Below are 17,339 nucleotides of genomic sequence, written 5' to 3'. Positions count from 1 at the left end.
ACCAACTTTTTTAAAGAGCCAAATTAATTTACTGAAAGATTTTTCAAAAGTTTTTCAGGTTTAAAATCATCTGTGTCGATGCAGATTTGGATTGAGTACATGGTACTAAGTGAGAAGGATTTAGCCATCATGACCACCTTAAGCAATTTCCCCCATAAGGAAAATGACAATATACAGGTTATCTGTTTGTTTTCCATTGCAGGTCAAACAGCAGCTCCAGAGGAGAGACAATTTAATTAGGGAGCACAATAGATGAGAAGGGGAATTTAAGTCCCTAGCAATGTGGCCTGGTCTGAAACATATGCATGTTTGTTTTTGAAGATGGAGGATCAGATCACGTGTCTCATACTATGTGGATCATAAAAAGCTATAGATGGTGTTAAAAGTAATGGGTGTGCCACAACATGCAAAATCTGTACTCTGGAAAACAAGCTACTGTTAGGATAGAATTTGGGAAACAATTGGTTATCAATTGGCAAAGGTGTCAGACAAGAATGTATACTATCTCCCTATCTGTTAGATCTCTGTGTTGAACATTTCATAAAGAAAGTTTGATTAGATTTAGATGGAGTAAAAATTGGTAGAAGGAATATTAACAGTTTGAGATATACTGATGACACCACATTACTGGCAGAAAATAATAAAGATTTGAAACTATTATTGATGAAGATTAAAGGAGAACATGCCAAAGCAGGACTACAGCTCAACATTAAAAAGACAAAGATTACATTTCTGCGGAGAAATTATACCATTTTGAGGTTGATAATGAAAAAACTGAAATTGTCAAATATTTTCTATTTCTTGGTTCAACCAAAAGAGAGGGTGCAACCAGGAAATTAGAAAACATTGAGATATGGAAGCGCAGCAGTGGAGGATCTAGAAAAGATCCTTAAGTGTAAAGAAGAATTGATAGGGACCAAAATCAAGATAATTCATAGTCTGGTGTTCTCCATTACTATGTATGGATGTGAAAGCTGAACAATGAATAAAGCTCACAGGAAGAAAATGTATTCATTTGAAACAAGATGTTGGTTTATGGGTACCATGGACCACCAAAAAGACAAATAGACTGGTTCTAGGTCAAATCATGCCTGAATTATCCCTAAATGCTAAAATGACTTTGTACATCATAAAAAGACAAGACTCCCTGGAGAAGACAATGATGTTAGAAAAATTTGAAGGCAGTAGGAAAAGAGGAAGTTCTAGGTGGATTGACTAAATAAAGGAAGCCGTGGCTTTTAGTTTGCAAGACCTGAACAAGGCTGTCAATGATACAACATCTTGGAGATAATTAATTCAAAGTGTTGCCCTAAGTTGGAAGCGACTTGACAGGACATAGTACACTATGTGCTGTTTACCATATCGGGTGTCAGTCACATTTGTCATATGTCCCGGCATTCTTGTCAACAACTTAACACAATTAAAAATTTTCTTGAGCAGAGACTTAGAATTTCAGAACAATATATATTTACTTACTGAATTTAAAGAGACCATCCCAAGATCTACAGAATTCTCTCCAAGGTTTTGGAATGATTGGACGAAGCCATTTAGGAATAGCTCCCACATACATGGTAGTTTTAAAACTGCTGAACATCAACTCCAAAGCTTCAATATATTCCACTGTGTCCTGAGGGATGTGGTTTTCCAGGCACCCCAAACGGCATTCAAACAGAATAGTTGCCACTCCTGCACAAAAAACCCATAAAACTACAGATTTTATTCCTTTTCCAAAGTAATTTAAATAGCAATTTGCACAGTATAGCTGAACTCTACGCACCTGTACTTGGTAAGCTCCGTTGACTTGGTATAGAACTAGGATTTGCAACTATAATCCTAGTATAGAACTAGGATTTGCAACTATAACCTTACACAGTCTCACACAATCAATTTTGATGGAACATATAAAAATAGATTTCAGTGACATATTTAAAAATTCAGCTGTAAATGACATTAATTCTATATGAGAAATGTTTAAGTAATAATACCCAATCTGAAACTAGAACTGTAAAAAAGGAATTCTTTATGAGAAATGTTAGAGAAATACCTAATCAATCATTATAGTGATTGATAGACTGAAAACATACCAAGGCTTTGGCATTCTAAAAATAATAAATGCACTATCCTTTCATGTCTGTAGTTTAAAAACAATAAATAAAAGAATAATTGTTTTCCAATCCCATTGAATTCAATTGGAGTGCAGCATTTCTGATAGTATAACAGGGCTGAGCAGGCTTAGGATACAGACAAAGGCCACTTCTCTGACATACCTCTGGCAATGCCTATTTCTGACTCCTATGCCAGTGTCAGGCTTACAGCAGCAAGATATTGGCAGGGGGTCACAATACACTGGCATATCTCCAAGTTATGCCAATATGGACTTTAGTTGCTTCCCTAAGCAGTTAACAGGCTGTTCTTTTGGATTGCTTCTTTATTGATAGAGTAGAAAGTAAGGAGAGGAATTAAACATTCTGTACAAAAGAAACTTTAAACATCTGTGAATAACAAGCATCCCACTGCTTAGAGGTTCAAATGTTTAGGACAGGTGGCACTCAACTGAGATTTGTTCTGACTTCTAAGAGAATGGAACTAGGTAGCTTGCTAAATAGTCATCTACTTCTTAGGTCAGCAGGGATGGAAAATATTACAAACTTCAGCAGATTAACTGACCTTTATCTCAAGCACATATGCGCAGAAGTCTACATTTTTAAAACATTTCTTCCAGCAAAGTATAACATGATGCCCTTTGTAGAATACATATTAAAACATTTATTTTTGCTCTAACTTACAAGAACTTTTGAAGACATTAAGTCACTTTCACAGTATTATTAAAACCTTATTTAAGTAATGAACTTTGCTGTCAGGGCCAGTGATTCATGATGCTTAACGAAACTGAATTTAAAAGATGACACAGAAAATATGTTGCTAAATAAGTAGGACATATTAGCACCACTTTTCTTTGCTGTGTAATAATTTACCGTAGCCCTTTAGACAGGAAAAGGATGACAGATACCAAAGAATACTGTTCAAAACATGCTGGTATGCCTACTCATGCAGCTGGATAAAAATCAGACCCCAAATTAATAAGCTTAGCACACTATGATGCTTATTTTTATTTTACATCATTTGTACCCCAACTTTCTCCCCAATATGCAAAGCAGCTTGCATCATTCTCCTCTCTTCCGTTTCCCTTCTCCACATGGTATGCCCATTCATGCAGCTGAACAAAATCACATCTCAAAGTATTTAAGCCTAGCATCCTATAATGCTTATTACGCACTGTTACACAATCTTCTCAACCTACACACACCATATAATGCTTATCATACTGCAATATACCTTTGTGTGCGATATTTCTAGGAACCATCTCAATCTTCTATGTTGACTTGAGTATAGCAGTACCAATTACTGTTGATACTAATAATTAAGACAAACATGGTTTTAGTCTCCTTTCTAGGCAAGGATGATCAACCTCACCTTCCATTGAATACTTGAAAAAAAGGCTGTTAACATTTGTCACGGTTTCCCCATCTTCTTCTTGATTTCTAAGAATATGGATTCTCTTAATTAAATCCGCAATAACTTCATTAACTCCTCCAGAAAAAATGGCAACATCTTTGGGTTTTACCATTTTTTGCCTTAGTACACGTCTCATTTTTAGCCATTGTTCCCCCTCTCTGGAAGAAATAAATAATCTTGATCATTATTGCTAGCAGCTGAACAGGAACTCAACAAGTAAACGAGAATTAGTCATTAGTATGCAATGTGCTGAAAAAGTTGCTGGAGGACAAATATTTGTGTGACAAATATATTTCCAAATGACACCATAGAGTAACAGAGTTACAAAATGGAGCTGGCGGGGGCGGGGGGGGGAGATTTCTCTACAAACCTGAAAAGTCCCAGCAAGAAGGAAGGAAGGAAGGAAGGAAGGAAGGAAGGAAGGAAGGAAGGAAGGAAGGAAGGAAGGAAGGAAGGAAGGAAGGAAGGAAGGAAGGAAGGAAGGAAAGAAAGAAGGAAGGAAGGAAGGAAAGAAGAAAGAAAGAAAGAAAGAAAGAAAGAAAGAAAGAAAGAAAGAAAGAAAGAAAGAAAGAAAGAAAGAAAGAAAGAAAGAAAGAAAGAAAGAAAGAAAGAAAGAAAGAAAGAAAGAAAGAAAGAAAGAAAGAAAGAAAGAACGAACGAACGAACGAACGAACGAACGAACGAACGAACGAACGAACGAACGAACGAACGAACGAACGAAAGAAAGAAAGAAAGAAAGGGACAATAATAGAAACAATGCCTGTAGCTTTAAGTAACACTGAACTATCAGTGGCCATGGTGAAGGTTGCTAAGCAACCACAACAGTATTGCTGAGGCTTCCAATCCTTGGTTTCTGTAGCTTGGAGGCCAAAGCAAGCATACAAACGGACCAGTTCCCCTCCCTTATGTCACCTGGCGGAAAAAGACTTACTGGGGACAGGCCTGGTGGTGATCAGAGTCTCACTACCAACAATACAGGGCACAGCAGCAGCCACTGTGCAGCCTATCCCTGGCCTGGCAAAAGTAGTCATCATGCAACCAGGCTCCAGTGCCAGCAACTACCTCACAAATTGGCCAGACTTTCCCCAAGGAAAGGAAAGAAAGGAAGGTTGGCTAGTGGGCATGAAAGAGAGAGAGAAGCAGGAAAAGGCAACTGTGGTAGGGTTGGGAGGCAGGGACATGAGGGGCATGTGATGTTGGTGAGGTGACATTGCCAGCATCACTACGTCATGTGTGCATGTCAGGTTTATTCGGTATATAACCAGCACAAGTCTCTGTATTAAATCCAGAGTAACAGTATAAATAAACAGAAATATACTAAAATCCAGACTGTAAAAATACAATAAATCTTATCTACAATAAGTTAAAATTCCCCACCTTCTCTAGGACAATTATAGTCAAAATGCAGGAACTACTGATTCTCTTGAGTCCACAACCTCCCAACTGCATTAGGCGAATTTTGTGAGCTATAGCTAGAAATTTGGCGGAATTCAATATATACTGAGGATTAGGGTCAAAAAGTAGTTTTTGGCTTATTTTCATGTCCACAAACCCATGAAGTCTCTTTAATAAGGGGTGAATAAACTTTACTGTCCTCATACAACCTACAATATAATAATACATGTTCAATAGATTCTATATTCCCCAACCCACAAGGACAGAGCTGCTCTATCAATAGCACCTTTTTGTACCGGCCTTCTGTTACCGCTGATGGAAAGATGTTACATCTGGCCATTGAATAGGCCCTACAATGTGTTGGAATCTCTAGAAGTGATAAGTACGCTATTGGGGCTACTACAGAGCCAGTTTGGTGTAGTGGTTAAGAGTGTGGTTCTCTAATCTGGAGAACTGGGTTTGATTCCCCACTCCTCCACTTGAAGCCAACTGGGTGACCTTGGGCTACTCACATTTCTGTGGAGTTCTCTCAGCCCCACCCATCTCACAGGATGTTTTGTTGTGGGGATAATACTTTGTAAACCGCTCTGAGTGGGCATTAAGTTGTCCTGAAGGGCGGTATATAAATCGAATGTTGTTATTGTTATTATTATATTTTATTTTCTGTGGGGCCAGATAGCTAGGAACAATGGGTAGCTCTAGGAATTTCAGGAAACTCTGTAACAATTGCTAGAGCTATCCAGAAGTGACATACCAGAGCAGAGGCTGGCAACATTTTTTCTTTATTTATCAGCAATGGAGCTGATAGGTAGGAGATTGCCCACCATAAGCGAGCCGCTGCCAGGGAAGGAAAGGAGGAAGATGAGGACAGGAGGAAGATGAACAAGTGAATGAACCTGAGATGGTATAACTGGTGGTGATGTTAGATCCAGTGATTGTGCTGTCAGAGTAAATATGGGAACAGGGTTGACATCTTGGGAGTGTGGGAGATCTATTTGCTGATCACCTTTTGTCACATCTCATTTGATTCTTAGTCCATTTGCCTTTCACTTCCCCCTCGCCCTCTGTAGTAATGATTATTGTTATTTGATAGGGGGAATAATTTTGAGCACAGGCCCAAAAGAAACAACAATAGAACACCTCTAGTGGTCACATATAGCTCTCAGCTCAAACCAGTTCAATGCATCATAAATGACTTGCAACCTATGCTGGACTCTTCTCTCACAAGCATTGGGAGGCAAAACTTTCCTTGCCCACAGATGTCCACTGAACCTTAAACAACTTTTCACTCATAATGTACTTCCCAACACTGACACAGACTCTTGGACCAGAGCTTGCAAAAAATCAAGATGCCAACCCTGTCCCCGATCCAGAAGAGTTACCCATGTTAGTCTGTACAGTAGCAAAATAGAAAAGAGTCCAGTAGCACCTTTAAGACTAACCAACTTTCCTGTAGCAAAAGCTTTCGAGAACCACAGTTCTCTTCATCAGATGCTACAGTATAGTTGGTTAGTCTTAAAGGTGCTACTGGACTCTTTACAACTCTGTCCCCATATTTACTCCAGCAGCATGATCACTGGATCTAGCAACACCAGTTATACCATCTCAAGTTCACCCACCTGTTTATCTTCCAATGTTATATATGCTATCAGGTGCCAGCAATGCATTCTACTCTCTACATTAGACAAACAGGTCAATCCCTATGCAAAAGAATAAATGGACATAAATGTGACATTAGAAAAAACACTCAGAAACCAATGGGAGAAAATTTTAATTTTCCAGGACATTCCATTGCTGACCTAAAAGTGGCTGTCCTTAAACAGAGAAACTTCAAGGGGAGATTACAATGTGAAATTGCTGAAATGGAGTTTATTCACAAATTCAGAGAACAATGGAAACCTCCCACTTCCTCTCCCCTCCTTATCTCACTACAGATGCTAATTTCTGCTCTAATCAACTTGCATTGTACCTTTGCATCCTGATGCCCTCACCCACCTTTGGTCAGGATATAAAGGCTCACAGATTTCTATTCCTACTTGTGTCTGAAGAAGGGAGCTCTGACTCTCGAAAGCTTACACTCTGAAAATCTTGTGGGTCTGTAAGGTGCTAGCGAACTAAAATCAGGCCTTAAATGAGTGGAAATGTGAGGCAGATTGCAGTCTCTAACATATAACTCTAATTGACCCCCATGGTTAAGAAATGTAGATGGAACATTCCCTCTGGAATTACAGAATAAATATCTTTCTTTTGGCCCATACTATATTATTAACATTTTGCTGACCTTTTCTAATGCAAAATCCAGCTCTTACTGCATAAAGCCCTCAGCTTTGGCAGTTTTATCTTGTGAGAGCAGAACCGCCATGACTCATAAAGGGATAGGCTTTCTTTTGAATAAGCACATTACATCAGTGATTACTCTGAATATCCCCTGGGGCATTTGCCAACATTCACCCTACAGGTATACATACATACAGTCATGTTGCAAACACTTAAAGCTTTAACCAAAAACAATTTTAAATGCATCATCATCAGCTTTCTTTGTGCAGAACACAAGGATCCAAGCACTGTTTGGCAATACAATCAAGGCAAAGATATTAGTGCCCTCACGCAGATATAAGTCCTGTTGCTCTCCCTCGTAGATCCCTGTATTCCTGCCAGGATTCCATATTAGCTCGTTGTGGCGTGGATCCTTCTTCCCGGAGAACATGGGCCACCATGTCTCGATCTGCAATGGATACAACTAGTTGGGGACCAAAATGAGACTTGAAAATGTTTCCATATTCTTGAGCATGCTTTTGCTACAAATAAAACAAAATAAATAAAATAGTCATTGTCACTGGCAAGAAAAAACGTTATTGCAAGAGTTCATTATAACCTACAGGGATCATATTGATATTTTATTTATTTATTTATGAATTAATGAACTACACAGAGCCTAACCCAAATATAGCAGAATGTCAAATCCTGGAGAATATTCTGCATTTCATGAGTCCCAATTACATCTCACAGTGGTGCTTTCAAGGTTAGACTTTGGGGTGAAAGTCCAGGGCCTCAGGGTCCCCGGCTCAGCAACAGAGCCCTGCAGCTGCAGCTGGAGATGGGAAAGTTCAACCCAGCTCACCTCCATTGGTTTTCCTCTAAAAGAGCAGGCAGAAAAAGCCCAATACCTGATGATTTAACAATTAGTTGGGGGTGAAAATTAATTTAACTCTTTCCCCCTATGTCATCATGCAAATTAAACTAACACAACCCCTCACAGGTAGGGTGCTTGTCTTTTCTCACTACTGATGCTACTTGCAGCACAGGAACACCATTTTGATTGGGAAGAAAGAGTTAAACTTTCCCCAGCCTTGCCCACCCCCACAAACCTGATATAAACCGCATCCTGTATAGCTGCTATTTAGAGCAAGTATCTATGTATACCCCTCCATATACCCCTCCATATATCCCTCCATCTCCCTGCCTCAGACCACAGAACTCCTATGTGACGTATAGTTTAGCCCTGTGCTATTAATGCATGCAGATGAAATCATTTTTAAAATGTTCTTCCCTCAAGTTAAATATTTGTCATGTATTCATTTCCTAGAAATCTTTTTAGTTTGAGGATATTTTAATTATTTCACTTTTCTTCCAATGGTCTTGGGGCAGTTTACATGGTTCACTCCCTCGTTTTGCTTTGCAACACATTTGTGGGGTAAATAACACTGTGAGATAAAGGCTGGCCAGAATGTGCAAGGGTATTTTGAGTCTATGTCGGAAATGTGAGCAACATGAAGGAACGTTTTACCATATGTGGTGGACATGTAAGAAAGCAAAAAAGTTTGGACACAAATACAATTATTAATTCAGAAGATTTTAAAGACTATTATACAACTGAAACCAGAGTCTTTTCTTTTGGAACTGATGGATACTCAGCTGGAAAGAAGTATGGAACTTTGGCAGCGAGACTATTTTATATGCAAAATTGGAAGAGTCCAAAATTACAATAGAGGAATGGTTCGTAAAGGTGCTAGAATTAGCAACAATGGCAAAACTTATGTCATTGGTTAGAGAAAAGACAATAAGTTCATTTTTGTTGGATGGAAACCCCTTAAAGACTTTTTCCATGAATTAGACAATAATGGTTTGATGATTTGCTGGTGTACAGAATAAGGATTTTGAATATTAGGCGGGAAAGAGCTTTTTGTAACAAAGAGAAAGAGAAAAATTGAAAATTATACTTATATTTGCCATGGAGAAAATCAGAAGCTTTCTTTTAGTTTATAAATTTTGTTTGTTTTGAATGTTTGTTTTGTTATTATTTTATGTTTGTTAGTTGTTATTTTCTATTTGGTTATTGTATATGTATTTGTCTTTTTGGTCAATTTGTCATTTTCTTCAAATAAAACTCTTAATAAAAAAATAAGGCTGAGAGATAAAGGCTAGTTGAAGGTCATCCAGTAGGGATGCCAGGCCCCCGGTTGGCGGATTGGGGCCTGGCACTTACCTGCGGTGGTGGGGAGTGCCTGTGCATGCTCCCGCAAGCGCAATGTCACTTCTGGGAAGTGCCATCATCATACAGCCCCTGGGAGCCCACTCACTCTCCGCAGGGGCCCAGATTGGGGATGCTGCAGAGCGCGGAAGCATTCCTGCCCTCCATAGTGGCTCAAAACACGCTCATTTTGGGCCTGTTTTAGCATGGATTGGGCCTGTTTTTAGCCACTGTGGAGCACAGGAGCGCTCCTGCGCTCCACAGTGGCCCGAAATGAGCCCAATCTGCACCAAAATGGGACCAAAATGAGCCCAATCTGGGCCAAAACAGGCACGTTTTGGGCCACTGTGGAGTGCAGGAGGGGTCCTGCACTCTGCAGCAGCCCCAATCTGGGCCTGATCCAGGCATAACGGGCCCAATCCAGATGGCTGCTGCTCACAGGAGCAGGCAGCTCTGCAGGGGAGCGCGTATGGAAGGTGCGCTCCCCCCGCTGACCAGATAAGCAGGGGTGGGGGCGGGGGTGGGGGCGGGGGATCCCTGCTTCTGGTGGGGGTCTGGCATCCCTATCATCCAGTGAACTGCACATCTACAGTTGCTAAGCTCCAGGTAGGTCCTGGAGATCTCCCTGAATTACAATTGATCTCCAGATTACCGAGATCAGTTCTGCTGGAGAAAATGGCTGCTTTGGAAGGTGAACCTGCTGGAATCCCTCCCCAAGCTCCACCGCCAAATCTCCAGGAATTTCTCAACCCAGAGATGGCAACCTATGTACATAGGGTTATCAACTCCAGGTTGAAAAATTCCTGTAGATTTTGGAGGGGGGGGATGGTGGGGTTTGGGGAGGGGAGGGACCTCAGTGGAGTATAATACAATAGAGTCCACCTTCCAGAACATCCATTTTCTCCAGGGGAATTGATCTCTGTCAAATATCTTTGAGAAGTTTTATTATTTTTAAATACATTATAGATGAATACATAGTGTTGGGTGGAGAAAGTCTTACCTCATATAGAAATGTATCCCTATTGTCTAATCCATGAATGCCAACCAGAGGAAACAGATAGGCAATTATGAAAGAAGAGTACTGAAAAAACATTTAGTGATGAAGAATGAAGAAGGAAAGTGACTTTCCCATATGATTATTTTACATGAATATATTAGGTTAAGCTTTATTTAACAAACAGATTTCAAAACATCTCATACATTCTTTGAGTTTATTAATCCGTTTCTGATATTCCATGCAACAAGTAATGCCAAAAGCATTCTGGAAGAACCAGGAAAGAAAAAGGAAAAGAATCACACATACACAAATACACATAGCAATTCAGTCTATAAAGAAAAGAAACAGTTATGTTTGAGAATATCTGGGATTAATTTGGAAATTATGTTCAGCCATCAAATGCTATATTGCCACTGGTGGTGGTGGAAAAATAGGTTGCCCCACCACAATTAATACAACTTCCCAAAACTGTCACATCATAACATAAAAGATTAGTATTGACCCAAAAGACTCAGTGAGATGCTGTGCTTTGTAATTCTACCTGCACAATGCTCTCACCAAAGAATGTAGTCACTGTTGCTCATCAATTTTATGTCACAGCGGTGGGCAACTTTCATTGCAGCAGCTTGGACATTCACTAAGACTGGTCCCCTGTCAATTGTTCTGATATTGTTGCACCAGCATCAGGTCATGGAAGCCAGATTCTAGGCAATCCAACAACTAAGTACTGACAGATGATAAGACCAAATTGCTAAACACATAATGCTTAAGTAATCAGGCACTGTGGTTTTAGAGATTATAGGAGGGGCCATGGCTCCGTGGCAGAGCATCTGCTCCGCACGCAGAAAGTTCCAGGTCAATCACCAGATCTCCAGTTGAAAAGACCAGGCAGTGGGTGGCCTGAAAGGCCTCCTTCTGGTATCCTGGAAAGCTGCTGCCAGTCTGAGCAGACAGCACTGACCTTGATAGATCAATGGTCTGATTCCATATAAGGCAGCTTCATGTGTAGAATTCCAGCAAATTACTGCAATAAACAATTTTAATCGTCTCTTATTTAATGTACCGAATATTTAAATATGGACTCAAATTAATGAACTTAATGGCCTAAAATACAGTGTAACCACAACCCTTCTTAGAATACTGTATTTTACATTTTCTATGTAAGGGCTTTCTAAGTTAGTTTGAAAAATCACCGTAAGATTTTCTTGTTCATATTCAGTCATAAAATCTAGTACTTTATTCTGAAGAAAGCAAATTCTATGTTCTTTGCAACATATAGAGTAGGGGTACCATATAAGATGCAGAGTGTGTTAAATAGTAAAGAGTCCAGTAGCACCTTTAAGACTAACCAACTTTTTTGTAGCACAGTTCTCTTTGTCAGATGCATCTGACGAAGAGATCTGTGGTTCTCAAAAGCTTATGCTACAAAAAAAGTTGGTTAGTCTTAAAGGTGCTACTGGACTCTATAGCAGAGTATGTTAACATTCCTTTGTCTTTCAAGCTTTGAGCACTGACTTCTGGCTATGTAATGGCATTTTGTGCACCAGTTCTATATGTGGCAGGCATGGCTGGAAGATCTGCTTAAAATTTTGCACCAACCATTCCTGATCTTATTTGTTTTGGTCAATGCGTTTATTCTGTTTTTCCCTTGGGTATCATGTATCAGGTCAGACTTTGCGTATAAATATACAGATTTTTTTTTAGGTGGAAAAATCAGACTTACTTTCCTGCCCAACACTACAGAGAACACAGTATATAACTACAGCTCTTTTGAATCAGCTCTTCAATTTACACAGTGCTAAGCACAAGGCCTAGCTTAATGATGGGAGTCAGGTTACTGACAAACAGAACCTTCATTGTAAAACTGCTCAACTCCCTCCCTGTTTCACATATGGTATGATGCATGAAACTTTCTCTGTGTCCAACTGCATGGTTTAAGAAGTTGCTGCTGTTGTGGATAAGGGATTTCTGATCAATTCTGTCATGTTCACAGCACTCCTAAAGAGGCAAGCAGGAGTTTAGTTCCAAAGATTCCACTGCATGAGTTAAAGGTACCAAATCTCATCATCTTAATTGGAATTGTTAAATAAACTGTGCTGTGCCCAGTATCTGGCCATCAGATCTTAATCGTGGCTTTAATCACTGAAAATGGCTATGATGAAGGATTTGATGATCAGACACTGGACACAGTGTACTTTTAGCCACATAAAAAAGTGGCTAAAACACTTGCCTAAGTGGCTAATACACAGTTTTTAAAAAAATATTTGAAAAGTTATAGGAGTAATAACTCAGTCTGAAATAATAACTCAGTCTGCAGTAATGTGTATTGTTCAAGCTAATGCAAACTATTAAACTTATGCAACTGAAATATCTTAGTCACCACAACAGCAACGTCTTAAACTTGTCATGACAGTATTTGTCAAATAATCTAATTTAAATTATTTGGAATTGTCCACCAAAGCCACAACTATCTTTTCAGACCAAGACTGCCCAAACACATACTGATCCCCATCTGGATGTCTTTCGTACAATTTTTGGAAGTCTTCCCAGAAGCTTGAAACACCCCCTTTGGCAGGTTGCAGACAAAAGTCTTTTCCATATGGGGCTTTCTCAGCAGTTCTGGACCCGTACTGCATCAGTTTATCTCCTGAGTTCTGTATGCATGGTCAAAATATCCCAGTTCAGTCTCCAAACTGCTTCCCAAACTCACCTTGCACTGATACCTGTGCAACAGTGAATACACACTGGCATATATTTCATGCTCTTCTGGATTACTTTTGGATTATTAAGTATCCATGACATTTGGACATCTCCCTTGGTTCTTAGACCTCCCTTTAAGGCATAAGTAAGTAGCTACAATCTTCTGATTTCTCTCTTACTCTTCTTCTTTGGCACATTGCCTCCCCCTCTTTAGTGGATTGACTTGTACACTGTTTGATACTTCGAGGGACAGGCTGTTTAACTGGACTTCCTAACACTCCTATTTGAATGCTTGATAATATTTTGACTGTTACACTGTGTAATCTGTCTTGAGTCTCAGTGAGAAAGGCAATGTATAAATAACTCAAATAAATTTTAAAAATTAACAACACCCCAGCTTGTATTATTACAAAAAATTATATTTATGTTTTCACTCTACTCAGATTCTCAGCATTCCCACTAAACTTGCAAAGGTGCCTCACCACTTTGTCGAAGATCCCTTTACTGCTACTATGTGGATCATTGCCCAAATATGAGGCATCTCTTAAGCTGGCTATAGAAACTAAACAAGCAGTTCATAGGAGTGAGATGCATTGGACAAGTTTACATCTGGACCACACATCGTAGCAACTCAAACAGGACACAGTATCCTATTCCAGGACACTAAAATACTGGACAACACTTCCAACTACTTAGTCAGATTGCACAGGGAAGCCATTGAAATTCATAAGCATAAGCACAATTTCAACAGGAAAGAAGAGACTTTAAGAATGAATAGAGCATGGTTTCCAGTCCTGAAAAATGCCAGGCTAACAAAATACTCTACATCTTACAATAGCCCTGCAGAGAAGATTAGCATATCAAGCACCAATCCATATGCAAAAGAGGATACAGTGAAGCCTCCCTCCATTAGCATTCCACACCCTGGGAAACTCTTACAGGATGACTCAGCCCAAACCCACCTTCCTAAGCAGATATAAATTACCTGCCAACATCTTCTCCACACTGTGACACTGAGAGATCTCGGTCTTTTGGAGCTACACCTCTGAAGATGCCAGTCACAGCTGGCAAAACGTCAGGAACTACAATGCCAAGACCACGGCTATACAGCCTGGAAAAGCCACAACAACCATTGGAAGGAAGGTTTCTTCTGATGCTATTTTATTGTGACTTTTGGATCAAATTTGAAAATAAGCAATACTCATATTGTCATGTATCTAGTTTACATGTTTCTTCCTGTGTGTACATGATAACAGTGGTTTGGGGCAGAGCAGTCCCAGGGGATCTTGATAAATAGTTGTTAACCATGTCCTTCTACTCTGGCCCTGGAGGACTTCGTCTTGTTTTTTATCTCTTCAATTTGTATAACAATTCTACTGGGCAGCAAGAATATAAAAAGACTGGGAGAGAAATGACATGCTTGCAGTTTGCTGCTGATGTCTATTCCACCATTCCTTTCATCCAATCTTGTTGCTATAGTCTTAGGACCTGCATGATTTCTAAAACATGGACTGGATCTTGGATCTAGGTGATCCAACTGATACTAAATCTTGAAAAAACTGAGGTGATAGGTTTAGGCAGACTGTATGACTTGTCAGATTTTATAATCTCAAATTCATATATTTGTAAGGACTGAAGATGCTCTGCATTCTGTAATACAGGCGGGGTTTGAAGACTGAGGCTGTAGCACAATATAAGGTCATGAAATCTCTAAATAACATGGGCCCCACATTACAGGTCCAGTGTCAAAGGGTGGGGAGGGGGAGGGCGAGTAGCACAAAGACACAGAGATGACTTGTTGGAATTAAAAGGCCACAATTGTATTGGTTTACAGCATATGGAGCTGTGGTGCAGCATAGGGCATGGATCCCACATTGGCCGAGTTGCCTGCCAACTGATGGCCACCCTCATCCCTTCAGCCCACCTGCTGAAGGCAGAATCTGCAGGATGACAGACCATTGAATTCCACATGGGTGCAGACATCTGTGAGGATCCACCTGTCATCTGAGAATGAGCATGCCCTGACAGCCCCTGCCTGAGCTTGTCCCTGCAATGCATTACCCCACAGGTCTCTTAAAGGGACCCATAAGTATGAGGAAACTAGGCTAGCATGCCCTGTTCCCTCTAAAAGGATCCATGACCAATGCTCAGACTGCCCCTACCCTATATTGTGACTAAGATAGAATAGTCCAGAGTGTAAAACATACTACCACCGCTTATGTTATCAATCCCAGAAAGCAACCATTCAGCAAGAAATTTCCAAACCCATGAACCATTACAAGTGTCCAACAATTCCCAAAAATAAGAGTGTGATGGGTGGGAAGCTAGTTAAGGAGCAGAGTACAGGGAGCCTGGCCGGCTCTACAGTATATTCCCAGCAGGTGAACCAGAGGAAAGACTTTCCACTCAAGGTCTGCTGACCAGGTCCTACCCCAAAACCCAGCCAGCCTGCTGCTGATTGGCTGGCTGGTAATTTTGAATCTGGGGCTGCCTGGGCAGCCCCCAGAGGCAAACAGGAGCCGTCAGGTCCTCAGAATGATGGTGGCTGCCGCATGCTACACCTCCTCACCTGCAGACTGCAAATGGAGCTCCAGGTAAGTCCAGTGCTGGGTTCTTCTTTAAAGACTTTCTACTCTTACTTGAACTTTGAAACTCTTACCAGGACTTTGAAAATGGGTAAAATAATTTATTATATATCATGTGAGTGTTATGTGCCATCAAGTTGCTTCTGACCTATGGCAACCCTATGAATGAAAGACCTCCAAAACGTCCTCGCATTAACAGCCCTGCCACGTCATATCATGTCATAATACCTGCCATCAATCTTAGAATAAATATGTTAGTAAATATAGCAGGCCCCTATGTACTGCCAGTAACAACAGACCCCATGATCAGCTTGGCAAACAGATGTGAAGCATTAGTGCTGTAAGTGCCAGCAACTAAAGCACCAAGTCCTTAGTGTGTGTGCATATGTAGTTTGAAAACACTCTTGTTTCATGGCACCCACTGTGTTATGTGATGGGGGAGGGCCAGACCAAACAACCAGGTGTTGAAAAGTGAGCAATCAAGAGCCAACTGGAAGCGATCTCAGTTCCCTTCCTTAAAACTGACCCTACCCCTCCACCATCAATGGAATGGTGGAATTCATCAACTACCAGCTGAAGGGAATGAATGAAGAAAGGTAACAAGCAAGCCAATGTAGTGTAGTGATTAGAGAACTGGACAAGGACTTGGGGATATCAGGGTTCAAATTCCTGCTCGGTCATACCTTTGGGGCAGTCACCCTCTAGTAGACTAACCTTCCTCTCAGGGTTGTTGCGAAAATAAAGTGGAGGAAGGGAAACTGTGTATGCAGCCTTGGACAAGGAGCAAGACAAAAAGGAGATTCCAGAAGCAGCACTCGAGCCCCTTATTGTCCAGAGCTGTTTATTTGTCCCCCACTAGAAACCCAAGGGAGCGCCAGGAGCTGCGGCTCCCGTTTCCCTTAGTCTTTTCTCCCTTCGAATGGCGATGAAGGAAGCCCTGTGGAGAAACAGGGGCGTTTCAAACGGCCCGCCTCTCGCCTCCCGCCGGGGAGATGGTTGTGTAACTTTTAGCCTGCAGCTGCTGCGGCTCCTCCCCCATAGCCATTGAAGTCAAGGGAGCCCAGCGATGCAGCTCAAACTGAGGCAGACCTTCCTCCGGAGTCGCCGGAGGAGAGCAAAACTAGAACTGAGGAGAAAGATGCGGATTTCTGTTCTGGGGCTCCAAAGGCTAGTCACAAATCCACCGAGCAAGTCTGCTCAGAATCCTGCTCAGGTTTACTCCCAGGAAAGCGTTCTTAAGGAGGCGCGGTGCGAGGCACACGTCACGCTTAAATGGGGGGGGGGGGAGGGGGTCTTTTTATCACCCATTTTTTCATTTATAAGCTGGGTCTCAGGAGTAATATAATATCTCGTTTTGGTAAATACTCGTAAGAACACTTTTTTTTTTAAAGGCCCATCTTCTCAGAAGGCATTCCTCAGGCTTTAAAATTATTTGAATATTGACTTTTTACAGTCATTCTCTCCACTGTGACCCACTGATGTTTATTTTCAATTAGGCTTCTGATTTGTCAATAAATTGATAGAAAGCGGTTTCTCGGGATCTGAAGGAAAACCTCTCACCCCACCCCACCCCAGGCACACATTTTCACCCCTAGTTTTTATAAGCAGTCGGAATGGATAGTTTAGAGTTAATAACAGCCCTTCATCTCCCACCCCCCTCTCCATAAATTAAGCC

General features: G+C 40.8%; 1 protein-coding gene across 1 annotated transcript in view; it reads right to left on the bottom strand.

The window, feature by feature from the left end:
- LOC129325047 (cytochrome P450 27C1) overlaps window positions 1-17,339 on the bottom strand; it is a 32,685-nt gene that overhangs the window by 14,628 nt on the left and 718 nt on the right. The window contains exons 2-4 of the mRNA XM_054972556.1: window positions 7,519-7,709; window positions 3,475-3,674; window positions 1,477-1,686 (exon numbers count right to left, since the gene is read on the bottom strand). Of these exons, the coding sequence (XP_054828531.1) occupies window positions 1,477-1,686; window positions 3,475-3,674; window positions 7,519-7,709 (601 nt within the window). The remainder of the gene's footprint in view (window positions 1-1,476; window positions 1,687-3,474; window positions 3,675-7,518; window positions 7,710-17,339) is intronic.

This window comes from Eublepharis macularius, chromosome 2 (genome assembly GCF_028583425.1).
Source record: "Eublepharis macularius isolate TG4126 chromosome 2, MPM_Emac_v1.0, whole genome shotgun sequence".
Taxonomy (NCBI): Eukaryota; Metazoa; Chordata; class Lepidosauria; order Squamata; family Eublepharidae; genus Eublepharis; species Eublepharis macularius.
The sequence above is the reverse complement of the archived record's forward strand: the minus strand, read 5'-3'. Positions and strand labels throughout refer to the sequence as shown.